Consider the following 27,090-nt stretch of genomic DNA (forward strand, 5'->3'; position numbering starts at 1 on the left):
TTCAAGACAAATGTGGCTGTCTACGATGTTACCACTTGTATCATGCCCTGTAAGACTTTTATTGAAGGAATCACTTCACTCGTTTACTCTTCTTAGGAAAAGATCATTGTTCCATCAACTGGATGGGTAACTGCTATGGCTAGCTAAATATCTAGTAGACTTGATGCCATATGGATTGCCCAACTGGCTTGATCATTTGGTCTAGTAGACACATTTGTAACATGAAAATCATAAATGGGATGAATAACAAATTATTTTGGTCTGAAACATAAAAAATTATAAACAATTTGATTGATTGCTTATGTTTTCCAAAAATGTTATACTGTTTTATTGTACATTGTACTTGTTCTGCTTTATCTTGCAAACTGTCTCCAATGTTTTGTCCACAACTTTCTTTATGGTTTTTCGCCTGCTGCTGTGTAAAAATGTCATCTAATCGTATACCAGCGCTACAGTCCAGGACTCTCCCTGCAGCTTGTGCAGGCCTGGTCAACCCTTGCATGGCAAGGAACATTCCAGCCTATTTTTGGAGATGTCATGTTTTCTGGGATCTGACAGAAATTGCATATCATTTCTGTTACCATACCCAAGGACAAAGGATGTTATGTATCAGCGGACGCTGTCAGTCATACAATTTTCATAATGTTAGTTCAGAGAATTTAGTATTGGATCAACTAATTATCCCCCAATTGATATTTTTCTTTATTCTCATCACTTATCTGGTTGATATTGTATTGGTATTGTAAGGAGAAATTCTGTCTTGGTCACTCGTGGGAGTTAAAGGGTTAAGCGACTACCCCTCTTGTTCCCTTAAACAAATTCAAGATGCCTGAAAGAAATTGAATAGCGGGATCGAGATTATTCAGCGCTTTCCTGACAGATTTGTGAAAAATGTAATTAGAATGATGAACGAATTCTGACTTCGTTTACTTCAAAGCTTAAATTTTATTCTCTAAAGCGCAAATAAACATACATTTCAGAGAAAACAAGGAAATAAGTGGTGGAAATTCCAGTTGATTTCGACTGCACTTTAAAGTTTTGAAGGGAATAGGTTTGAGGCCAAATAAGGGGCCAGAAACTAGCTCCGCCTATGACTCAAAGCGTTGACAAATCCACCGGTCAAGCAGGCTCATTGTTGCATCAAGATGCTATCTTTTGAAAGATATGTGCTCTCATTTATATTAGCTTTGAGCATCCAATTTTTCTTAATACTTATCAACCTGCACTTTGATGTGGTCACTTCGAACCATCTGGCATAAGCTACATTTACTTCAGTGTATAGATTCACGGACTGCATTTTAATAATTGCTGCCTCTGGTACTGATTGCCAGTATAAAGTCTAAGAGCGTGCAATAGTTGTATTTACAAAAGGGCTTCATACGTGTGAAATGAGAGGGTTCCTGGGGACATAATTAGGAACTGCGATCTTTAGGGCGGTATGGGGACTGTACACCCTTCGCTCTGAGCGGGGCAACTGGTTTCTGGATAAACAGAGTTACGGGGAGTAATTCGATTATCTGAGCTGACTCTGCAACTTGAAATGTAGAGTGGGATTACGACAACTGCTCGCTGAAGCCACGGTTACTGCTACATTGTGAGTTTTCCTTATGCCAAACAAAACCAAACTAAACTACTTGTAATATTTGATGTAATGAAACTTTAAGGTGCTGTAACCATTTCGGTTTTAAACACTCGTCATTTTCATGGGGTCGTCATCCTCTTCGTCCTCTTCGTCAACGTCTCCGTCCAGCGCGCCGCCGTTATGTTTCAGCGGTGTATCCTCGTTTGCGTCCAGCTGATCTGAAAACATGATGTCGTCACGAGACAAGTGATCCACGATTCCAGAGCCCAGTGCATCTCCCATGACGTTGACACATGTGCGGAAACGATCCCTTATGGCACATAAAGATGATATATTGTTACAACATTGTTTTTTTAATTAAGAGTAATTTAATTTTCTGTACCTAATTTGTATAAAAGTCATTTGTGCTGGCGCAGATGGATCCTACTCTATTGCAGATTTTAAACTCGCTAAGATACCACTCGCTTTTATCACCGGGGAAGGGGATGGCTGAAGTATTGGGGGGGTGGGGGATCGCATGGTTCTCAGGGAGAACGGAGGGGGGGGAATTTTATCATGACACAACACGCAAAATCCTTCAAACTCACCCCCCCCCCCCTTCCCGTGATAAATATCGGCTGGCCCCGACACAGGTATTGAGGATTATGGGGTATCATGCTTCACGGGGCAAAATTCCCTTTTATATCACCGGGCTCTTAATTTTCACACCAAACTGAGGTTTAAATTGTTCATCCACGCTATGGAAAATTAACTCTTTAACTCCCAGGATCTGATTGTTAATCTCCCCTCCAGCTGCTACACATTTCCTTGTAAATTAGTTGCTAGAATTTGGTGTTAAATCAAGATAACAACTTCTACCTGATATATTTGAGTATTCTCAATACCAGTTTTCTGGATAGTGGATGGATATTGTAGGGAGAAGATAAATGTGAATCACTTCTGGGAGTTAAAGGGTTAAAAAACATGTGCACCTGTTAAGAGATAATAACGTGCGTCTCTTGCACCTGTATGATATATAATTGGAGAAATAGAACTTACAAGAACCAATCGATAGCAAGAATAAGTCCAATGTCTTCTGTTGGTAGATTGACAGCTTGAAGAACAATTATCATGGTAACCAGACCAGCTGATGGAATTCCAGCCGCCCCGATAGCTGCTGCAGTAGCTGTCATACTGGTAAATTTAAAAATAAATGGAAATTGTGAGACTAAAGAAAAATTATGGTCGAGTAACTTCCCAAGCCCATGCACATGTTACAAGTGGTGGATCAAGTTCGGTACCGTGAAGAGTGTTACTACTCCAAACTCGCAATATCCAAGACGATCTTAAAAAGTTCTCTACGGCTAACATGATCTTGGTCAACTAAGTCTTGTATGAGGAAGCTTTGTGTGACGAGCAGTCTTCTGGTGGTTTTTAACTTGCGCAGTTGTGACAATCTGTCCCGATGCGAGTGGAATGAGAAATTGTAAAAGTAGACTGAATAGAAAAAAGAAATTGGAAATTGTGATAATATACTTCATTTATAGGTAAGTTCTCCCCACCCATGTACAAGGCTCTGTACCCACTAAGTTTGGTCTCTGTACACTTTTGGCCGCGAAGAGAGAAGAAACGTTATCAACCCAAACGCAGCGAGATCCCAGTCAACCACAAAACGCCCTCCATGGCTAACATGTCCTTAGCCTGACTAGGTTCTGCATGCGTAACCTTTGCGTAGTCATTAACTTACACAGTTGTGACAATCTGTCCTGGCGCGAGTGGAATGCGGTTCAGCTGCGCTATCCAAATGGCACTGACACCTTCGTACAATGCTGTTCCGTCCATGTTGACGGTTGCACCAAGGGGTAAAACGAAGCGACTTATACGTCGATCAACAGCGTTCTTTTCTTCAACGCAGCGTATGGTAATTGGTAAAGTAGCAGAGCTGCAAGGAAGGTAGTCAAAAGATTAACAAGAAGTTAGTAAATTTCTCCGCATCTAAGCATTCAGTGAGTTACAACTCACTGAAAAGTAAGTCAATCGGTCAATTTCAGCCAGTCAGGCTATTAATTTGTCGGCCAGGCAGTCTGTCATTTCGTCTGTCAACAGGCTAGTTGGCCAGACATCCAGTCATTCTGTCTGTCACCTAACTAATTAGCCAGTCATCCTGTCATTTTGTCGGTCTCCTAGCTAGTTAGTCAGACATCCAGTCATTTTTTCTATCAATTGGCTAGTTAGTGAGACATCCACTTATTTCGTCTGTCAACTGATTAGTTAGTCAAACATCCAGTCATTTCGTCGGTCAGTTAGCCAGCTAGCCAAACATCCAGTCATTCCGTCTGTCAACTAGCTTGTTAGTCAGACATCCATTCATTTCTCCTGTCAACTAGCCAGTTGTTAGTGAGACATCCGGTCATTTCGTCTGTCAGTCAGCCCTTAAGCCCGGCTGCCACCTGGTTGGTGAGTACTTCAAGCGATAGGTCAGAGTCATTCAATCGGTGAATTTCAATATGTCAACTACGGGTGAGATACTCAGTCGATAAGCCACTCCGCCAGACAATCAAATAATCAAAAGTCAATTTCTACAGTTACACTACTTGCCACGCACCAAAGATTAAATAAGTCACTCCTTGTGTTTCACGAGCTGATCACTTACCTCGAGTCTGTACCGAAAGCTGTCACCATTGCCTCGCGCAGGCCCTTCATGAACCTGTATGGGTTTTTACGGGTTATGGCGAAGAAAATAATTGGAAGCACAACCAGGGCGTGGATCATCAATCCAACGATGACTGTCACCATAAACATTCCTAAGAGCTTCAGCTCGTCTAATATGTCAGTCATGGCCGCCAATTTAGCTGCGATCATGCTGCAAATCCCTATTGGCGAGTACCTGGAAAATATCTTTTTTTAACTTATTTAAAGGGCTAAGACAAATTTCATTGGTCAGATGGAGTGTAACTGTTATTGTACATTGCACAGTAAGGTTTCTGGTTTGATCGAAATTATACTGAATCTTCGAATCTTGGTCCTGATGGCCACGAGCCACTGATTAGGTAAATGAATTCCCTCAACGATTCTAAATATCATTAGATATAATGATATAATATCGGTTTTATTCAGGCTGGAAATAATTTGCCAAGTTTTATTTGCATTTCAGAATTCTACGCGACATTCAAATCAACTCATCTTTGAAGAAAATGGATGGATGAAAATTGTCTGACAAATTTTTAAAATTGCTACACGAAGAGTCTCGTTTGGAATTGATCAACATACCACATCACCAGAGCCACCATCTTCATCACAACTTCGTTTAAAGTCTCAAAGAACGCTTTCAAGGGCAATCCTTTCTCTCCCATCCTTCCCAGAACGATGCCAAACACAATTGAAAACATCACCAGACCAAGAACATTCATTCCTCCCTCGTTAGCTATCCGCTGACCATTCGGGATGGTGTCTGATGCTGGGTAGATCACTTTGGTGATTGTGGTGTAGTTGTGGGTTCCGTTGTTGTACACTGTTATGTTATCACTTGGGTCGAGTGTACTCACATCGATCGTCTTGTTGTAGGACTCGATTTTTGCCGAAATAGACTTGTACTTTGTATTTTTCTGGTGAAAGATAACTCGCAACGTTATTGTGGGAGAATCAAATAATTTACTCTGGCTAATTGGCTGAAAGTCAGACGGACTGGCTGAATGACTGACGGACTGACTGCATCAATGAGTAGCAGATTGGTACACTGACAGAAAGGTAAATGGATAGACTGACCGGCTGACCGACTGACTGGTGATTGTCTGCCTGTCTGATGCACTAACTGAGGGTGCGTTTCTGAAGAAACTGTGGTGCTGCGTCGGTGGGAGATTATAACAAGGTAATTTAGCAGTATAAATTGAGTTAATAATATAAATTGGCCTTCGTAAAGAGTTTCAAAGCTGACGATTCAAGCGTTAGCCCTTCGTTTCCATTCACTCTGACGAAAGGGCTAACGCTCGGAACGTCAGCTTTGAAACTCTTTGCAGTGGCCAATTTACGTTATCAACTCAGTTGATAATATTAAATTACCCTGACGCAATAAATGACTGACAGACCGATTGACCGTCTGATCGATGGCTATCTGTTTTGACTGTGAGTGAATCTCAGCGAATGAAGTAGAAAGATCCCAAATCCCAAGTTTTTACCTGACGGAAGGTAGCCTCAACTATGTTCTTGGGGAAGCAGCTCCTGTGGATAAAGGTAACATTCATTCTGTTATTATACTTTTTCTTCTTCTTTTTCAAATAGCAGTCAGCAAACGCTGTGACTGACAAATTTTAAACGTACGGGCAAAGACAAAGTATCGTATTCGCAATAAGGGCACTTGGAACCAACAAGTCTAAGAATTGTTTTAATCATAACCATTATAATGTCCTCAAATGTGGTTGGTGCATTAACTGCTTTATTTTTCACTAATCATTCTGCAAAGCTGTAATCGGACAGTTGGCTGTAATCGGACAGTTGGCTGTAATCGGACACCTGTAATTGGACGGTTGAAGCAGCCAATCATACTTAGTCCTTTTAGTCAAATCCACCAATCACAGAATTGATCACAATAACCATAGCAACAACCACTTATCCTAAAAAATATTGTGGAGTTTCCAAATTTGAGGAATTTTTTATTTCGACATTGTCTCTACCGTAGATATTTGTGCTAAATGTAATTATTGTTTTCGGAAATTGCAACAGTTATGATTAATTGGTAACAGGACTTTGTGTCGTCCAATTCGAACAATAGGTGTCCTGATCTGTATCAAAATTCTCTGAGCTGACATTTTGAGAAATAAAGAGGAACAGTACTAGAATTTCGTCACTGAAGCCGGGAAATAACACAGGGTCAGCATGTCAGGAGAGATTTCTTACCTGGGTTAATTCACGTAACACACGTTCGACATATAGGCTGAAATATGTACACGTGTCCAACACGCGCAAAGAAATTTTAATGAAAAAGTTACCTGCTCTTAACACGATAGCTATTCAAAATTTCAACTTAGGAATTAATCTATTATCCTGAGGAAATTTTCGCCTAAACTCAGCTATCACATCAAAGTGTTCCTAACGGTGAACGGAAATCTGGTAAATTAATAATTCAGGGTTACATAACTTTACCTATTTCGTTTGGAAGAGAATTTTTTCCTTGGGAAAACATTATGTCATTTCGTTCGGAGCATTCGTTGCACGTAGCATATTAACAGAACTAGGAATGGAAAAAGTACTATTGGTACTATTTGTTTCCTTTTATAATGTCAAAAGTCTGTTCGCTTGGCTTATTTTATTGTTATTTCACAGCTGCCTTAACTTTCAAAAAAGCGAACTCGTTACAATGAGATGAACGTATTTAAAATGCAGTTTATAAGTTTGAGTTGAAAAACATTCGGAAAGAGAGAAGATCAAAAGACAAAATACAGGAACATCATGAGTTACAACGAGGGGAAATTTGAATTTCTCCTGTTGGGATAATACAGATACTGCGGGAAAAAAGGGAAAACATGAAAAATTATGAGCTACCTCTCATATCAAGCCAATCAATATTTGAAAAGCAAAGTTTATTTCCATTCACGAAAAATATGATGAAAATTTTCGATTAAAAAAAGTTTCGGTGATAAAGAGCGTTTATGAGATTGTTTGTAATGAACAGTGTGTCTCTTCATTTCGCTCTGTAGGAAAGCTACGAAAATAACAGCTGTCAATCAGCATGATGTCGAGGGTTCCCGGGGGAGACCTCAATAAAGAATTTCGAGAAACGCAAACATGAATTCAATTATTATATCATGGTTAACTCCTGGGTCAGCAATATTGGTACAGCAATGTTGAAAGTATGCTTGAAAGTTAAAAAATAACCGAAACTGTATGATAGTCAAAACTTACGTTAAATGCTTTGGTTGAATTGATTCGTGTTCATTTTATATTTCAAAGATTAAAGACCTTGCTGACTTCAAAACAAAGAGTATGTCATGACGAATGTATTTCGTTTTTAAATTATTCATGATATAGAAATTTAAACATTGCACCATTACAAAAAAGAAAAAAGAAAACAAAAGCTTGTTTCTTTCTTTCAAAATCTTAAATCAGACTTCTCTTTACCAACTTGAGAAACGCCATTTTCTACTTTTCACTCTCTATTTTGACCAGCTTTAGGCTCATATAGCTGGTGGATCAATCGTAGAGAATACTTTTAAAAATGTGACACGACTTTAAAGTTTCAATGATTAAAAAAACAAAATCCAATCCTTGCCACTTCACGGTTTCTTTTTTGTTCAATCTTCGGTTTGTTTATAAATCTTTTCAGAAAAAAAAATTATAACCTAGGACAAATTTGTCGCATATAAAGTTCAGATTAAAAAGTAACTACCTTATCAAATCGAGGAATGGATCCAAGTTTCGATGCGGGCCACTGATTTCTTTCTGTTCCTTAGCCTGCTTGTTCCCTGATTCACCCGGTCGAATGCTTACTACAAGAACGATGCCAAGGATAACAGCCAGAAGAGTAGTGGAAAGGTAGTACAAAACTGTGCGTCTTCCGATCTTTCCCGTGGCCTTGGAATCCAACGTGGCAAGCGCACAAATCAAACTTGCCACGATCAGAGGCAGAATCAATAACTTCAACATATTCATGAAGAGTTCGCCAGGGAAACCAATCAACATTATGGTCGTCGCCTTCTTCTCGGGATCCACGATGTCATTGACGGAAGGATTCGCGGCGGCCCCAACAATAAACCCGACTAACACGCCGATTATTATGAGGAAAAGTAGAATGTCTTGCTGAACGACGCGCCAAATCTTCAACCAACAAGAGCAGCATCTACTTGGCATCCTCCTTCTGGGTTTCAATGAAGCCATGATGCAGAGTTCGTTACCGTTGACGCACGTACTACGCTGTGAAAATCCTTTTGGCGTGCAAACAGTTTTTAACGGAAGAACTTGACGTGTGTTTGTTTCAACCGGTTTGAATCCAACTGGGATGGATTAAGTTTATGTGCATTTACTGTGAAATGCACTTATGGTCTCTTTTGTGTAGCAAGCTGTGGGTTCTTCATTAAACTTTTAAAACCGTTACATAGGCAGCACGTGTTTTAAAATTATCCCTCAGAGTTAGTGAAGCCAACAGCATCTCTAACTGTTACTTTTAAATAACTTTAAGCGCTATAAAAACAATTCAAACGCAGTGAAAAATTGTTTTCTGATGAGGAAAAAAAAACACAGAGTAAATCAGAAAAAGGCAAAAAAATAAAACCAAAGAGAAACAGAGATGGAGAAGATAAGTATGAAGTGCTGACAACCTTTTGCTGAATTTAAGAGAAATTTTCAAAAATCTTCAAATTTTGACGGAGCTCTGTCCAAGCCAGCCTGATAATGTTGGTCGTAGAGCGGTATTTCAGGCCAAACCTTTTGATTAAAATTGCATCACCTTAAATAAATGTAACTGTTTATCAAATACTTCACACAAATATAATTGCTCAACAATTTCGCAGTAGCGATAAAAAAAAGAATTTTGTAATACGCTATTTATGACAATTGTGGTCGAAATAAAAGCTACATCATGTTCAAAAATCATAAAATCAGAGTTAAGGTTTTTGAAGGTCAGCTTCCTCCAGGGACATACTATTTTCTTTTTCTTTTTTATCTAACTGACTTCATTTTATTTTAGTTTCGCCAGAAAAAAGTCTCTTGTTGAGGAAAAGAAAGGGCGTCGACAAAACAATAAAACGCAGTGGGGAAGACCATGCAATCAATTTTACAGAAAAACAAAGCATGATTAAAAGTAATGTAAATTGATCAAACTTGATCAGATTTTCATTGACTATAAAACTCTCATGAGCGACCAAGACAGAATTTCTCTTCAAAATACTAAATTGCTCAGTATCACTTGGGCAATTTACCCAATAGATTTAATATTTAGTTCCAAATGTCCAAGGTTAAATCAAAGCATCCATGATTTAACAAATAGAGAAGCCTTGGCTGTGCTCTGTTCTGTTGTGAAGCACGCAAGAAGCGCCTTAGGCGCGAAAGGAGAGTTGAGGGAAACACGAGCCGTAGTCGAGTGTTTTTTCCCATTCCTCAAGTGCATTGGAAAACAAACTGCCAAGGCGTGTGTGTTATATTTATTAATTCGAGGATTTTCGTCCCTGCTCACGTTACAATAAAGTGAATTAAGGCGCTTGGCGTGTTTGCAAACCTTTGTTTAGTTTTTCTGTTTTTCTGTTGCTGTTTGCCGGCTCGCTTGTTCCAAAATTTCAGTTTTAATTCTTCCTTTACACCTTAAAATCAGTATGCATATTCTCCATACTGTTCTCTAAACATCTCCGAAGATGCCGACATGGAGAATTTGTCAAGAGCTTCTTTAGTGGGTGATCAGCTCCTTTATTCTCTTGACCATAACTTTTTGATTCACGGGTGATATGGTAAGGAGAAATTAGATGTCAGTCACACTAAGGGCTTAAAGGGTTAACGAAAAAAGCCAGAGAGAAGAGTGGGAAATGGTCGGACATGGTACAATTTGGCGGATGGCGTGACAGCTTTAGCTCAGCTCTACGTTATGTGCTCTGATAGAGCGCGCTCTTTCAACTAATACAATGACAGCCCGCGTTATATCCGAACTTTATTACAAACTACGATATAATCAGCATTTGGAGAGGGGAATGGGGATAGCCTTAAGGAATAGAGTTAGAGTAAGGATTTCTCAGTAATTACCATAATGGATTACGCTAAGAAAAGTGAGTTTAAACCCCCTTTTAGATCTTATTACTTGAAAAGAAAGAATCAAAACTGAGATGTATGATCTCCAGTCCTTCTAAGGAAATCCCTCTCGACTCATCTTAAGATTGAAAGTATCTGTTCAGTTGAGAGAGTAAGTTCGATTGTACGTCGGCCGACCGACGTGCGATGTATCGATTGATTATCGACCGATATACGAGGCTACAAAAAGAACTCATGATCTGTCATCTGTCCATCAACGCAGTCTGTATATTTTAAGCTCTCATTACAATCATTTTATTGATGGCTCCCATTTCAACACTGTGTCCAGACTATCCACGAGGCCTTGGCCAGTTTGTGCGACTCTTCCACCTTCCTCACACACGTTTGACAGTTTTATATTTCTAAATATGGCTGCATAAAAAAACTGCACAAAGCTACTCCTGGTTGCAATGTTTATGATGCGTGTCAAATGGTCTATCTGTTTACTTTTGGCGTGACTGTTGATATTCATCGCAAACAACGCCATGTCATAGGTTACCAACGCCAGATTTCTCAGTAAGTACATCCAAAGAGTCGACACATAGATGCAATAGAAAAATTTCGCCCACCGTTGACTGGTTGATCTGTAAATCCATGCACTCACGATCGATTTCTTAACAAATTTGAGCGCAAGACACAACAACAATAAAGTTGCGAATTCAAGAAATAGACCCACTCCAATTGCGATCCAGCTCCCTTCACCGGGTAGGACATCCGTATTGATGATCGAAACAATCTGAACGCAGAATAGACCCATCCAATACCAAAATACGGCCAATCGAAGAGCAGCCAGGAAAAAGTTCGCGACGTTGAATTTTCCCCACAAAAATATCAACAATATGATAAGAATGGAGTTTCCCGCTTCCACGAATGTACCTGCCATGTTGATGTCGTCTTTTATTCTCTGAGTGAAGACGCTGTTACCGCATACTTCTGTACTCGTGTCGTTAGAAAGACAGGCGAATGCGGGGACAACAAAAAGAAGGGTGAAAGTAAGTCTTATTAACCAGAGTAGAGCGAAAGCAAAGCCAATTAGCCACAAAACCATCCCGATGTAATCAAAAACTGGAACACCGGAATCTAAATCCTTTTCCGCTCGAGTAAATAGATATTACATTCCTGTTATCTAGCAGAGCTTAATAATAATTCACTCACGCTTCTCCGGTGGCGTTCGTTAGAGGAATAGAAGCCAGCTCTACCTCAAAGCCTGAAATCCCTCGAGGCCAAGCCTCTAAGAAAATGAAATGAATACATTACCGTGATTGTCTAGACAGATTCATCAAAATTCATAAGACAGGAATTATTACTGGGATACCTGTGGTAGCCCAGTCATAAAATGCCTTTGTTTTTTTGTCGTCTTTTTTTTTTTTTTTTTTTTTTTTTTTTTCCTCCGCCACAAAATGGAAAAATTGCGCAATAGTACCCAGAGGTCATTGGGCCCTCAACACCATGACAACTAACTGCGATCCAATGAGGCGTTCACATACTGATCACGCGTGTTATCCCTCAACACCATGACAACTAACTGTGATCCAATGAGGTGTTCACATGCTGATCACGCGTGTTATCTTGATGATGATTGACGTTGTCATGCACAGACAGGGCCCGGGGTCACATGACGAACACGAGTTTTGCCTATAAAACTCTTTGGTCAGTTGTTTTGTATTTCAACGTATTTGGATTGCGATTTCCTGGAGCATTATAGCGCAAACGCGCAAAATACTTACAGACGCATATACAAGTCGTATTAATCGCGGCTAATCCACACTGAAAGATGTTATTGAGCGGTAATTTTGGAACGGATTGAGTCGCGAACGCTTGAAAGCCATTAAAGCCTTGAATGCCTTGTATGCTAAGTATGCCAATGTCTTAGTTGAAAAACGTTCACTTGTTGTAAAAAGCAAAATCTGAAATCTGAAACCAAACTGCATATACTCTATGCAATCTATTGAACAACGCTACTACCGTGAGACTGAAGAACATAACTATATGGGATGCAAACTGCTTGTGAAGAAAGACGACATGTTGGATTCACTTGATGGCAAGGAACGCAGCTACGATAACAGTACGAATGGTATTAATTTCACGATCAGAAAGGTGAATCTTATGTTCGTTTTCATTGTAGTTGTATGGATATTCTTTTTTAATAAATACGTGATCCAAAACCCTGTGTTTTTTTGTGTATAATGTTGTTATGTTAAATATTGTTTACGCAATTGTCTTGTCACAAGCGGCCCAAGCTCACGTTTCGAGAAAAAGCCAACGATTAATTCATGAACGCGTCACGCGTTGTGTGACTCGGTGTTAAGTTACGAGAGGAACTGCACGTTATAAGGAATAGTACAGGGAACGAAGTATGGTCGATTTACAACGATACATATTTCGAAATATGAACATTTTTCTCGTAAAATCAATAAAACTTACTCATACCCTGTGTATCCGTTGTATTTTCTGGCGATTTCTGCCGTTTTAAGCTTGCTTTACCATCACTGTTGTTCACATCATCTACTTTTATTACGTTGATAAAATCTGTACAGACATCACACCAACCAACTCGCGCGCAAAGTAAGAAGACTGTATTAAAGGCTTGAAATAATATTGCGATCGATTTTCATCGAGAAATGGGCCAGGAATATTCCACAATAGTGCAAATAATCGTGAAGGCGGATTGCAGAAAAGCGATTGCGTGACGCTCGGTAAGCTGTAAGATGGCATGTTATTATATACCAGACGTAAAAACTCTTCAGATTCTTAGTCTGCATTTTGTACTCACTCTGCAGTCTGCAGTCTATATTTTGTATCCGGTCTGCTGTCTGCATTTTGTACTAACAGGTATCCGTGGCACCAATACAGTTTATTTTTGGTTACATTTATTGCAAAACGCACATAATCTACCACAAAATACCTGTGAGTGAGGTAATTCGACATTTTCGTTCTTTCCCACATAAATATTCTTCTCTCCTTTTGTAAGAATGTAGACATCACTCACAATGTTTCAAGTAATCCACCCACCCTTCAAAAAAGGAATTCTTGCACGCATAGCATGCCTATGTTTTGAAATAGGTGTATACCCTTGGCCAGACTTGAGCGCACTATTTCAGTATACTAATCCGACACCCGTAGTATCACTACGCTTGATTCCAAGGATCCAGTACCATCCAGGTATCCCAGTTACCCTGCTCACAGGGTCTAGTCTTATTCCAATTTCGGTTTCGCGTGTAAGGTGTTCATCCCCCTTCCCGCTTTTACCTCGTTTTTCCTCTGTAACACATAATAGCATGTCGCCACTCAAAGGTGGTCGTGCTCTTTGTTTCGTTGTTGTTGTTGTTTTAGGCAGAGTAGGAAGCCTGGATCCTCCCTTAACCCCCTCCCCCGCTATACGAATACCACAGCCTCAGGAGCCCGTCCCTTCCTTAATGACTTCGGACCGATTCCGGGAACTGAGAAAGCGCAAACTTCTTCGGCAAACAAGCAGCAATCGAGATATTCTATACTGAGACTGTATCTTCTGATTATTTTTATCATGCTCCGGACTGCGGGATATTTTCAAGTATCCTTGGTAGTTTTAAGGTTTCTCCTTAACTTTTTAAACTTCGCTACGGCTGCCGTGTGTCTTTATCATTCAACGCCAACAGAAAACTGTAAAGTTAGAAATCAAACGAAAATCATACTCGGTCAACAAGAAATCAGCAACACTGTAAACACGGTGGGGGCGCTGCTGGAAGATGGAAACTCGCTTTTGCTTCTCTTGATGATAATATTTTGGAAAACATTCAAAGTGAGGAGATATTTCGGCGCAGTGATTCGTGTTGGACACTTCTGGGTTTGGTGCTTGTTTTGCATTACCAACACTCTTTCGATTCTATACGTGGATGTCGTTCACGGAAAAGACCGCATGGGAAATGTGAATGTCACGGCAATAGCACTGATCATCGAGATGCTTCTTCTAACGTTCCTGGCGAGTGCAATCAACTTCATTTCCCACAGAACGTACGTGGCATGGATCGAATCTCGATTCTGGGGGCAGACAAATACGCAACGTGTATTAAAGCCACTCTTCCGACTCGTCCTCAGTGCGTACTTCTTCAGAAATCTTGGTTTGTTTTTGTACGACACGGCCCTCGTGTCAATGAGCATCTCGCTGCTGAAAGGCGGGAGAGTAGAAGGAGCGCATGACTGGGACAGCCTGCTTCTGTTGCTTGATGCAGCGTTCCGTGCCAGTTTCACAAAGTTCTTTTTTCAAAAGATGTTTAAGGAACAAAAACTTCCAAAGGTAAGATGAAAATGATAATAGGAAAGGTAAATATGCTTTCACGCACGCGCACTGATAATGAGCAATATAAGTAGACAATTTATGAGAAGGTAGCAATAGTACATAAAGCTGAAAATCTAATTCCCTGTGTAAAGGGAGTATTCATTCTTTATCACTTGAGTGGGGATCAGAGGATTTTGGAGTATCGAGTGGTTTTCAGGGCGAACGGAGGAGATCAGTCGTTGCCAACAGAATAAAAAGGGGAAGCTAAAAAAAGTTGACTGCCAATCAACTGTCTATGAGAGGCAATTGTATGAATATCACATAGGCTTATTATGGTTTTAGATAAATATTATCATGCCCCAACAAAGGTCTTCCCACTTCCCCTTTCCCCTCCCCCTCCCCCACCAGCCCACCCAAGGTGATGAATAATGCCTTACTCAGGGCTTGTGCTGTGAGTGGGGGGGGGGGGGGGGGGAGAGAGGCTAAATACAAACGTATAAGCTTCAACTAACAAGGAAGGGGGATGGGAGCATACCTAGCAGGACAAGCTGTTTCTGAAAAGTGGGGGGGGGGGGGGCTAATGCCTCCCCAGCCCCCTTCTTCTGCGCGGTTCCTAATACTTCACGCAAGGTAGTCCTTCCTCGATTATTTTACGTCACTTTTTAATTCTGAACCATTCACCTAGGAACAGCTTTACCTTTGATGCTAATTTTGCTCTCGTACATTTATCCCATGCGGCTTCCAACAGGCGAAGATTATGTTTTACATGACGTTTATCTATCTACTGCTGGGAAATAAAGCCGTTAAAGAAAACACAAAGTTCATGAAAATGCGACTCAAATACAAGTCATTTGGGAATGCATGCTTCAACTATAGCCGTACCTTCCCCCCCTCCCCCCCAAGGTGAAACGAAAGAGGGGAGGGTACGGCTATTCGTAAGCTTCAATTTCCTCCCCGGCGCCATTTGGAATGCATTTAGTCTTACAATAGCAGCATTTAATATCAAACGATAGCGACAATAAATAATCAATGCCTTTATTCGCCTTACACTTTTCTTAGGCTAAATGTTGATACTGACCAATTAAAAATAACACAGCAAGTTGAAAGCCTCACAGTACATTTCGATCTTTAAATATTGGCAGGTGTGCGAGGATGAAACAGATCCCGCGTTGCTACGAGACCAGCTTGGTGGCTACCGAGTGATCAATGCTGCGGTTGAATTCAATACAACATAAATTTTCGGCTCAGGGCTGAGAAGTATCGTCGAGGGTCTCAATGGGGTTAACCGATATACGTAAAACGGCCAAAAAACTTAGCCTTTAGGCGGAAAAAGAAGTTAATGGAAAAAAATTCTTGTCAAGTGACAACAATATACACTTAATGTACGGTCCCGAGGGAAACTAGGTAGTTTTGTTTTCCCAGGGGTCCTAGTGACTTCGTCTCGGGAAACATCAGGACCCCCGGGAAAACAAAACTGTCTTGTTTCCCTCAGGACCATACATTAAGTGTATATTGATGACACCAGACCAGATTTTTTCCATTAAAATTCTAAATATAAACAGGAAATTATAGAAAATTGACTGCCAATCAACTGTCTGTGAGGGGGATCGTATGAATATCACAGAGCCCTTGCTGGGGGATTTGGTAATACAAATTTTATCGTGACGCAAATTGGGTGGGATAAGTCTAAAGCAGCCCCTCCCTCTGCGCAGTTCCTAATACTTCAAGCAAGGTAGTCCATGCAATAAGTGCTTTTTCATATATCTAGACTTTCCCTTCAACAATCATGTGGCAAAAATATGCTGTTGTATTCGGCGCGCTGGCAACAACTGCACAATTGTATCCCGGTCAGGATACATTTGAATTTGATCAGGGGTACGTGACCGAAAATCAACCAATCACAGTGCTCGTTTTGTTGAGTGAAAGTCTAATAATGGAATGATATAGACCGTTTGGGTAAAATGGCCAAAATTTTTAACCGTTAGCCGTAAAAACCATCACCCCATTGAGACCATCGTGGTCCTTTATACTGTATTTAATTAATCAAAGTAGCCCTTCACAGTGGTGGGATACTGCTGTAATATCTTCCTCGCTTCCGTCCTCGCCGTGAATAAAATTTTAACCGTTAACTTTTCATTTAATGCAATTTTATCTTACGTTACCTAGTCTTATCTCATCAAATTTCACCAAAGCATTTGTTACTTTTCCAATATTTTCATTACCTTGTTGCATTATATCAATTCTGTGCCGGTTTTGTTTGCCCAGCACTTGTATCAACTCCAATACGACGTGATCCAAGAGAATACCACATAACGTGATCCAAATATCCTATGTTTCAGTTCCTCAGCCTGCTCGAAAGTTTTCTTAAACAGCATCCGCATAAAAGCTACTCGGAAACATCTGATTCTGACCGTGTAAATGAGAGGATTAAACAAATTAGGCACGCGTTCACTCGTTAAGAAAGACGAGACAATGTTTAATTTCCTATGCTAGACGGAAAAGATACTTCCAAAGTAAAGAGAAACGAAGAACCAAAAGTAGGCAGGAGTATAGCACAAGATAACTGTCACACGTAGCAGACATGTGACTTGAAAGGCTTTCTTATTGTTCACCGGCTTCTTCTTCGCTTCTAAGCAAACTTGATTAGTAATGACTTGTTGCTGATTTCGGCGGACTTCTCTATAAACGATGACTTAAAAAGTAACCGCTGTTGGAATGATTAAAAATGCCAGCAAAACTCTTAAAGTGTTCAGGATGCGCTGAATTAGATAGGTCTAAATTGCAAATAAATACAGGCTAAAGCAGATGCTATCTGCATGATGTGAGCCGATTCGTTCAGCAATATTCACAGCTACTCAAAATTAGCAAACAAGGGAATGATGTTCTCACTTTTCCATGAACAATAATTTTATCATATCTGAATGATATTTTAAGTGAGCTTTTCTCGAGATTAGAGAACGGTTTAACAGCGCTGAAATTAGTTCACTTTACTAATAATGAACTGACCAAGCTTAAAAAAAACATCGATGCAGTCAACAACGATGGTTTAAGGTCTTGCACTGTTGCAAAATGGCAGCAATGTCCGGCACCACCAAACAGATATTAGAATATGCTTCAATAACACACCTCAAATGTCGTATAGGTCGGCTAAACAGATGTGAAACTGATAAAAAAAAATTTTTTTATGGAACAAAGGAGACCTATGGCGTCCTGATTGGTCAAAAATCTATCGTCCATTGCGCCGGTAACCCAGAGTTTAAAGAAATATACCGCACTTTCTATTGGTTTACCGGCGCAGTAACCCACTTTGCAGACCGCTCGGAAAGTTTGTTAATCACTCGCCTCCGGCTGGTTATTAACAAATTTTTCTTGCTTCCTCTCATCATCCCTCGTGGGTTGTTACGCCAGTGAACCGATCGAAAGTGCGATCTATTGTTTAAATATTTACGAAACCACGAAACATTTACGAGGGAAAAAGCTACACTCGTTCTTCAATTGATTTCAAAAATAGGGGAAAAGAACGAGTCATCCATCATTTCTTTTCTTATTTTGGGGGGTCATATTAAGGAGAAACATTCTGTTGACGGATGTGATGGGAATTTTATTGTTTTTATTTCGTTTTTAAAAGTCAACAAGAATTACTTACGTCTTGAAATTAGTTTTTTTTTTTATATGCATTTGCTCCAATGAAGGGTATGTGACAGGAGAGATTGTCTTCTATCATTTCTGTTATTTCCTCGGTAACTAACCCTGGTTAGAGTAAATTTTTTATTTACCCTTTTAGTTTGCAGACCATATTTTTGTTTTGGTTTGCTCAGGCAGTATCCCATTGAGTTTTTCCCTTAAAATTTGACGACGGACAATTTTCCCGTGAATCCCAGACCTCATGCAACATCTTTCAAGAAACGTATCCAACATACGTGTATTCCATGTTTGTATCTGTAAATTGAAACAGAGGTTCATTCATTTATTTAAAATCAGCAGTTGGGTGTGACGTCCTGTTTAGATTTTTCAATATAATCAGATTTGAGTGTAACAACTTGCGTTTGGAAGAGCGCTCGGCTAATAATTTTATTAAGATAAGATATAATAAGATAATCCACTTCCTGATAATTAATTGTACAAGGAGTGGTTGCCTAGTCTCCTATACTGAAACTTAAAAACCTATGTTGGGCAGAAACGAAGATAAAAAAGAATGCTTTTAAAAAGAGAATAACTTTTAAGTAGCTATACATTTGATCGGTCGTATCCACGTCTTATGGCATTATCAAATTTAGATAACGTAAAAAAGAATATTCCTAACCAAGAGAATATCAACTTGTTTTATGGAAAGTGTGCATGAAAAACATTTGCATTGGCAGCCGATAGAATGCAAATTTGCTAAATGTTTTCAGAGCTAACTTTTGGAGCTGCAAATTTAATGACCAAATAATTATTGAATTCAAAATTTAACATTAAGTGGCGTTGATGATAGTCATGGAATTTTGATCCATCACTTTTTCTGCGAACAAAAAAAAAATCATTCGACTGCAAATGACCTCCAATTTGAAGAAGTCTTTCATCACAATTGGATGATACAATTACAGCATTTGTGAAATTTTACAAAAGTTACAATAAGCCAGATTGAACTAAAGACATTCAGCAGAGGTTTCCTGAGAGGTTTTGTGAGTGAATCTACAATTGTTATGAAAATGATCAGTTACCTGCAGATCCTAGAAACTAAAGGAAAGAACTCGAAAATAATACACTTAAAAAAAATTAATAAATTGGATCAGTCGTACGCCGTAACAAAATATTAAAAGCTTCTTGAATCTATTATTGCCACGGTACCACCTTATCGTAACGATAAACAGCGGGGCAATTCAAGTTGGTATTCCAAAAATGAGATTTTGATCTAGAACAGTCCTAGGTTGAAAAAATATTGCCTGGACGAATGATAGCAAATGTTGAATTCGTTTTCTTCGAACAACCTCAGGCCTCGATAAAGGGGAATTAAAAAAAAAAAGGGGAAAAAAGGGATAAGATAATTCTCCGCAGGTTCGATAGCAGCATGAAAAGAAAAGAGCGAAACATTCTAATATCAGAGAAACAAGGCTCTGGTACTTCTAAACAATTGCCCATTCAGTGCGAAATGTCCAAGGTTACGGACTAGGCAACCAATTTATACCTATAAAATTGAATTTTCTTGGTCTCGTTTATTGATAAGGAAAACATTTTGTCATCTTTTGAACATCTTCCTTACTTCTTTTGCTTTGTCATGGTGTATTGTCGTCAGTATCGGCGTTTCTTTCCGGATATTTTACTTATGACGAATCCCGCTAGGTGAGTTATAAATATCCAATTATTTCCCAATACTCAAGGGACAAATAGTGACAACTGTCACGGCACATGCGTTGTTTGTCTCGGTCTCAGAGGGAAAAATTTGCTGCTCATTTCCGCTCATACTAACAGACTTGTTTACAAATTTCTGAATTGGAGTCAGTTGTCAGTAGAGGAGATCTTTAGGAGAATCTTTGGATGTTAAATACGAAAGTAACAGCCGTGTCTAAATAACAAAGATTTCATTGATTGTTCTGTCACAAATTGAGGCCGCGCTCGGTTCGAATTTTCTCACACGCATAGTGCCACGTTCAAGGAAAACGAATTTTTATTTCGACCTCGTATGATTCTCGCAAGATTTCAAGACGTTTTGCGGCTCCGTTTGAATCTTCATCTACGTGGTCAATTCTCAATGCGTCGGATCGCTTATGCGGGCAACAGAAGTGGGAGTCCTCTTGGCATGGAGTAGAAGCCGTCGACAGTTGTTTAACTACAAGGAACTCGTAATTCGGGTCCCTGTTTCGTTGTGTCTCCTAGTTTTCTTAATGCCTTTCACTCGGACTGCAATATCGGGTGTTGACGGAGAGATCGATAGCAAGTATCGCCGTTGTTGCGGAATGCCACTAAATACCTCTTCGAAATGCTGGACTGAAGCAGCTTGTATTTGTGTGGATTGTGAGAACCGCACGGAAGATACCTCATACGGCATGGAATTTTGTTCGTCTTTTCCTTTGAATGGAATTTTGAAAAACAGAACTATTTGCCAAGAGTGGCAAAGCATAAGCTTACTACAAAAGAAGGACAAAGAGGCTGAAAGAAACTACAATAATTTTGAAGGAATTTTACAGCGTATCGATTGTGGGGAAAACTGGGAAACGTACACATACTCTACAGCATCAACATGCCGCGGCTGTCTGGTAAGTAATTTAAACGCACAAATTTACATTATGTCCTTTTAATGAAGGACGCAAACGCTTAATGTTTGCAGTTCTTCGTATATTTGTCGCAGTCCATTGTACGCTTTATAGGCTAACCTGCTTCAGGACTTCAGCGATCGTTTTTATTTCATTTCCCCGTGTCCGATCACGCTGGTTATAACACTATAATGTGAAAATAACTTTGTCAAACCCTTATTCGCCGCACTGGGCCACTTAGTTTACGACGATTGAAAAGATTTTTTTTTTCTCACTCCTTGAATTAATCAAATTCTCTGTTAAGAAATTAGAAAGAACAGCGGAGCTCTGCTTTTGTTTATCAGGTTTTTATTATCATTCGGTTGTTTTGATGGTGAACACAGAGCGTGAAAAATCACTGCGACCTTCGTTCGTGACGTCTTCTTTCGGTTCCATAATTTAGGCACGCTCCTAAAAGAGGTTTGAGGTCTGTGAATGGAGGCAACAGGAATTAAAACGGACAAGGCGCTATTTGTGCATTTACGTTTGTACCTCCTTTATTCAAAAAGTCTCAAGCAGGTGGAAGGAAATTCAGAACCTCCCTGCTGCTACAAATCACGTCGTATTCACGTTTGAAGCTGTTTTTACGTCGAGTAAAGTACCACAAAATGAGGAAAGTAAATATATTTTTTAATTGTTCCGGAAAATCGTTTTTCCTCGATGTATTTGAACCAAACAACGACGAAATCACATTTATTGCATTTCATGTTGAAAAGGCCAATAATCGACCACAATTTAGAAACGATAATTTTACGTTTTTTCAATGAACTCTTTTTTTATTTTCATTCGTGACTCAAGCGTTCGCGCAGTTTTAACCGCGCAGCTGACATGAATTGGCTTCCTCGTCTCAAACAAAAAAAAGACATTCCCCATGATCACTCTTGAATAGAATAGGATTAAAGAAATGTCACAATCGCGGCCTAAAGACTATTTAACTGCATCAACAATCTCTAAGTACTATCGCTTCTAATACTGTTTTAACCTTCACATTGTCTGCCGTCTTTGAAGAACCGCAAGGTCTACACACACAAAGGAAAAATATCCGTGTCAATAAATTCGCTCCTCTTCAACGGCAAACAGATGCACAGCGCATTTCTCAAAGATAGGTTATTTCCATAAAAAATATTGCTATTCGAGAATGCAAAATACGCGAGACTAATAGTACACCCTGCTGTGAAGAGCGCTCTTTTGTTGTACAACAAAATATTTTATCTCTTGTGTTTGATATCCTCGCCAAAAAAAATTTTCCTGGGTAAATGTTTATCTACTTAAACCATTTTTTTTAGGAGACTTAGCATAAAACACTTCTCCTCTTTTCTTTTCCTAATTTTCGCCCCAGCAATCAGGTGAAGTACAATGTTTACAGTGTTTGGCGTGCGTCAAATATTCAGGGTAGAAACTCAAACTCGCGCAGGTTGTATTTGAAGAAGCAACAATGTTGTGTTTGCGTTTAATCTTCTGGCGTTCAGATCATTGTTTGGATTCGAGGAGCAATCAGAGTTACGATGTTTGAAATTTCAGCTTAGTCGCGTCTGTGTCTTTAAAGGTTATCGATTTTTCTTAACGGGGTTATACACTGTAAATATTTTTTTTTGCGGATTTCCTCGATAATATTTGTACCTTAGATTTAGCACTGGTTTGCAAATTTTCCGTATTTGTCAAACTATTAGAGACAAGCTGTCAAACATTAAAATTTTGATAGGATATTATGACGAAGTGCTATTTTCTCCTAACATCAGGTAAATGAAATTTAAGTGTCTTTGTTTATGCTATGTCTTCCATTAAGCTTTCACCAAATTCTCCTAAAGTGAGATGAAAGGAAATCTGATTATTTAGGGAAAAAAAACGAAAAAAGATAACGCATTTGTAACAGTTAATTCAGAGTTTAGTATGTCACAATATATACTTTTTATTCAGTATATTTGTAACTTGAGAGATTTGAGATTGTCAAATTCGTGTAGCACACTTTTGCTTTCCACTTGGGGAGAGTCTTTCATTAATTACCCAGGTAACATAAGTTTTTTTATTTCATTTAAAAATTGAAAATTTTGGCATCCATGGGGTGCAGAAGTGATAACCCATTTTAAGATTGAAACCTCTTTAATTTCACTTTATTTAAACCTTAAACCACTCAGAGCCACCCACCACATTTAAATGAGTGGAGTCCTAATTTCAAATACAAAATTACTCTTGTCTTCACCTGCCTTCTCCATCAGAAAAAAAGTATAATATTGTAATTTTAATTTGCTAGTTTAAGGAGCACTAAAACACAAATATTATTTCTCAAGTAAACCTTTCAATTTTACAATCCTTTTCTGCTTCAGAAAAAAAATCATTGTGTTATGCTAATGATTATGAGATGATAATCTTATCTTGAACAAAGATCCAATTTTATGGCTTTCCCTTTAACAAAAATTTAAATATTCTCAAAATTCATGGTGTATAGTGTCAATAGTCTCAACTTTCTGTACCAAAAGTACATGTACAATGGTTGCTTTATTTGTTTGTATAGTTTCCTCTCAAAGCTTTGCAGAGGATTCTAACAAACTCCTCTTTGGAGGTAAAGATGTGTGTATAGAGTACATGCATTTTAGCCATTAAATTTCAATGTACAAAAGCCCATGGAGAAAAGATTGTTCTAACAATATTGTCAAGAAAAAAATTGCAGCGTCCTGTAATTCTTAAAACAAAAAGCTGCCATTCTGGTGTAAGGATAAGCTATTTACAAGTAAAAATTTAAAACCATATTTATAACAGTGATTGCTATTGTGATATAGAGCCTGTATACTTAATTTCATACTTGTCTATCAGTAAGGAGTTTATGTTCAGCTTTAATGGCTTCTAAAGGTTTAAGGGCAAATATTTAAACATCTGTTTTGATTTGATTTAAGTAATGTTCAGCCTTTTATTTTTTTTGGCCAACTATATTGTATTACTGAACCCCCAGGTTGCTTGTTCCATTTTGTTAATTGTCATGTACCAAGGTTTTACTTTAAATTGAGAAATATTTATAAACACAGGTTCAGAAAATTATTCCAAAATGTACAAGGTAAAAATACTACTCTTTCCTCAATCTTTATTTTTTCCTTGTTCCAGAAAAAGTGTTGTTATTCTTAAATAAAGAAAATTCCCATTCAACTTGAATTATTTTAATTTAAATTTCATTTTTGCCTGACACAGAAATTAATGTAAATTGATTTGTTTTTTTTTAAGCTACAGTACATGTTCTTTCTATGCTAAGTAATTTTTTTTACCATGAAGTAATATTTAATAATGGTAATAATTATCATGATGATGGTGAGGATTTTGAAAATGATCACTATAAGGATGCTTGAAATTTATTTTAAAATGAAGGATGAAATTATTCAGTGATTTACAAAGTATCACAAAAGTCTGAGTTCTGTGTAAGGCCTCTTGGAATTTTTTAGCTGATGTTGGTGAGAGAATTACACTCGTGTACAATGTAAACAAACCAAATGAATTGTAAAGTAATTAATACAGTAAAGAGTGTATGCTTTAACTGCACAGATAAAATGAAAGGAGAAATTATTTCCACCATTATACATAAAGTTCATATGGTATTATATAGATTGAAGAGACATTGAATAATTTTTTTATACTTTCTTTTTTTGTGATAATAATAATGATGATAATTAGATTAACAATAATTTTCTGTATTGTCCGCCCATGCTATCCCAAGTGATTCAAATGATATTTCCTTTGGAAAAATGGTTCTATTGGACAATTTAGTCAAAGATATGTTTTTTAAAGTCAACAGATGGAATAAGAATTATTTTCTTTTTTCAGCATCACACTGTATGATTTTAAACACAGTCTTCAGCTTTTATCATAACTGGTCCATTGATTAACCACCAACACCCTCACATCAGTATGCAAGTTTTCCATACTGTTCTCTATACATTTTTTATAGTAATTACAAGTAGAATTTCTCTAACAAATTTAGAGGATCTTGAGTTTGCAATCATTTCCTATATTCTCATAACCTTACTGTTTGATTCAGGGATGATGCTGTTGGAAGAAGTTAGATGCTTATCACTGTCAGGGTTAAAAGTTAGAAATATGTGAGCCAGGATTTTAATTACTCTTGGAAGAGAATGTCTTGTGCAGACTTCACATCATGCTATGCACTATGGGATAATCTCTGATCCTCTTCCACAACTGTATGTGTCACCCCCAACTTCTCTATTTAAAAATGTGGGATCTATAACATGAAAAAAATACATGTATCTGTTTGTTGATTGTGGGAGATATGCATCTAAATTGATGTGTCAGTTACAATTATGGGTTGCAGTGGAAGATTTGCAAGATCTTTGCATATGTGTAGGGCATTAATTACCACAGAAAGATGCAGGACTAAATCATTGTATTCTGGAAAATTGAATTGACAGTGTGAGAGATCAAAAGCCATTAAAAGCTCTACTAAACTGTGAAACATGGGATGAAAATTAGTGTTAGAAACTAGAGAGTTAGTGCACAATACTAATTTGATCATTATTCCCACAGGAAGCCTACAAGAACTGGATTTGCTACACAAAAATATCTGAAGCTATTGATGAAATTGAAGATCATTACAAGACCCACAAGAGAAAGCAATGTTTGAAGTTTTGTGAGACTGTGTTACAGAAGTGCCCTTATCTTCCACCAAACCCACCAGGTGATGAAGACTTGGTGCAAGTAGGATATTCAGCTTTTAACTGCTATAGTGCTGAAGGTTTGTATTACACACTGTGTTTATAAAGGAGAATGATCACAGTCTATGGAGTTAGTTTAAGTATTCTCTGTGTGGATGTTTGGCAAAATCTGGACAGAGAAGTTTAAATGGTTTAATCCCTGAACATACCCTGTTAAGGTCTGAAATGAAAGTAGACTGTGTTACCAAAGGCCACAAAAAATGATTGGGCCAGGGTGTGATCCAGAATGTAGTCCAGATAGAAGAGCACTAAGCAATCTACCAAGCATATGTGGCTTTTCCCTTTTATCACCAATGTATTTTTGGATTAAATATTTATGATATGCTGTTACTGTTAGTAACAACTGTTATTTTCCTTTTTAACAGAATTGATTGAAGGGAATGGGAATGATGAAGATTGCCGATTAAGTTATTTCAATCCAATGGAAAAATGCAAGCAGAGCACAAGACTTCTTCAATCAATAGCTACTACAGTAACCCCAAGGACAGTATCAGCCAGTAACACAATATCAAACTCTTTAAGTAATGACCGTAGATAATATTGGCTTTAGGTTCTCTGATTACAATACTTTCCTCTGTGAAAACTTTTGTTATGTAAATTTTTTTTTAAGATTCAGGGATTGGTAACCATTGTGTGCTATAAATATGTAGCCAAAAACACTGTTAGAAAAATTTTCCTCAAATATATGATATGAGGCAATTACAGTACTGCATAAATTGAGACTCTAGATTAGGTATTGATCCTAAGAAGAAAATTACTCTTGAAAAAATGTTACAACTGCTCTGAACTTGGCTTATGCAACTCTTTACTGAACATGTATATTAGGGACTGACTCCCAATGTCAGCACTTATATTTTTATATTTAGACACATATTTTGAAAGATAGCTCTGATGTTTATGAAAGGGAAGATCTGTGACCAAGCCTTCAGGCAAGAATAATTTGGTAGATCTCATCTTAGCTGCTAAAGGTTTAGAAGGTATAGAAGATGAAATATTTTCTTTGTACATTGTTCTACTAAAACAAGAGGTGTAAATATTCATGTTAACAAGCTTTGTTAACGTTTTAATCTATAAGGACAAATGTCATTAGGTTTCCACATTTTGTGTCATTTTAGTTTGTTTTTCAAAAGATTTGTTTTTATTTATGCCATATGGATGTACCCTCTGGGCTTTATACAAATCATATGCTTAGAACCCTTGAGCTCTGCAACACAGTACTGCTATTAACACTTTCACTTCCATGAGTGACCAAGATAGAATTTCTCCTTACTATATCTATACAATATCCTACAGACAAGTGATGAGAATAAGAAAAATGTCAATTATGGGATTACAAATTGATCCAATACCGAATTCTCCAAACTAACATAATGAGAATTGTTTGGCAGACAGTAAGGAGATCTTGGGAGTTAAAGGGTTAAAATTGTTTTAATTATTCTTCACTCACTTTAAAATGAAGGGGCACTATGAAATGGGATTAAATATGGAGGAAATTTCATCTAAATTGGTGAAACAACTTATCTG

At 38.2% G+C, this 27,090-nt stretch overlaps 4 protein-coding genes across 4 annotated transcripts; 2 read left to right on the forward strand and 2 right to left on the reverse strand.

Moving 5' to 3' along the window:
- Positions 1 to 925: 925 nt before the first annotated feature.
- LOC113675250 (excitatory amino acid transporter-like) lies at positions 926 to 8,979 on the reverse strand. The gene is made up of 7 exons (XM_027191800.2): positions 7,944 to 8,979; positions 5,737 to 5,779; positions 4,832 to 5,166; positions 4,215 to 4,448; positions 3,309 to 3,503; positions 2,621 to 2,755; positions 926 to 1,892 (listed from the first exon to the last, which is right to left on the reverse strand). Exons 1-7 carry the CDS (start codon positions 8,429 to 8,431, stop codon positions 1,685 to 1,687), a joined length of 1,638 nt encoding a protein of 545 aa, XP_027047601.2. The 5' UTR covers positions 8,432 to 8,979; the 3' UTR covers positions 926 to 1,684.
- Positions 8,980 to 10,182: 1,203 nt separating this feature from the next.
- Positions 10,183 to 11,510, reverse strand: LOC113675351 (uncharacterized). Its single transcript, XM_027191918.2, has one exon. It carries the CDS (start codon positions 11,373 to 11,375, stop codon positions 10,578 to 10,580), a length of 798 nt encoding a protein of 265 aa, XP_027047719.2. The 5' UTR covers positions 11,376 to 11,510; the 3' UTR covers positions 10,183 to 10,577.
- A 2,200-nt stretch (positions 11,511 to 13,710) lies between these two features.
- LOC113675380 (uncharacterized) lies at positions 13,711 to 16,718 on the forward strand. The gene is made up of 2 exons (XM_027191951.2): positions 13,711 to 14,600; positions 15,725 to 16,718. The coding sequence occupies exons 1-2, from the start codon at positions 13,851 to 13,853 to the stop codon at positions 15,815 to 15,817; spliced, it is 843 nt and encodes a 280-aa protein (XP_027047752.2). The 5' UTR covers positions 13,711 to 13,850; the 3' UTR covers positions 15,818 to 16,718.
- Positions 16,719 to 19,940: 3,222 nt separating this feature from the next.
- Positions 19,941 to 26,774, forward strand: LOC113675314 (uncharacterized). Its single transcript, XM_089209201.1, has 3 exons — positions 19,941 to 20,818; positions 25,379 to 25,586; positions 25,932 to 26,774. The coding sequence occupies exons 1-3, from the start codon at positions 20,330 to 20,332 to the stop codon at positions 26,102 to 26,104; spliced, it is 870 nt and encodes a 289-aa protein (XP_089065327.1). The 5' UTR covers positions 19,941 to 20,329; the 3' UTR covers positions 26,105 to 26,774.
- Positions 26,775 to 27,090: the final 316 nt, after the last annotated feature.

This window comes from Pocillopora damicornis, chromosome 6 (assembly GCF_964200805.1).
Source record: "Pocillopora damicornis chromosome 6, jaPocDami1.2, whole genome shotgun sequence".
In the NCBI taxonomy this organism is placed as follows: domain Eukaryota; kingdom Metazoa; phylum Cnidaria; class Anthozoa; order Scleractinia; family Pocilloporidae; genus Pocillopora; species Pocillopora damicornis.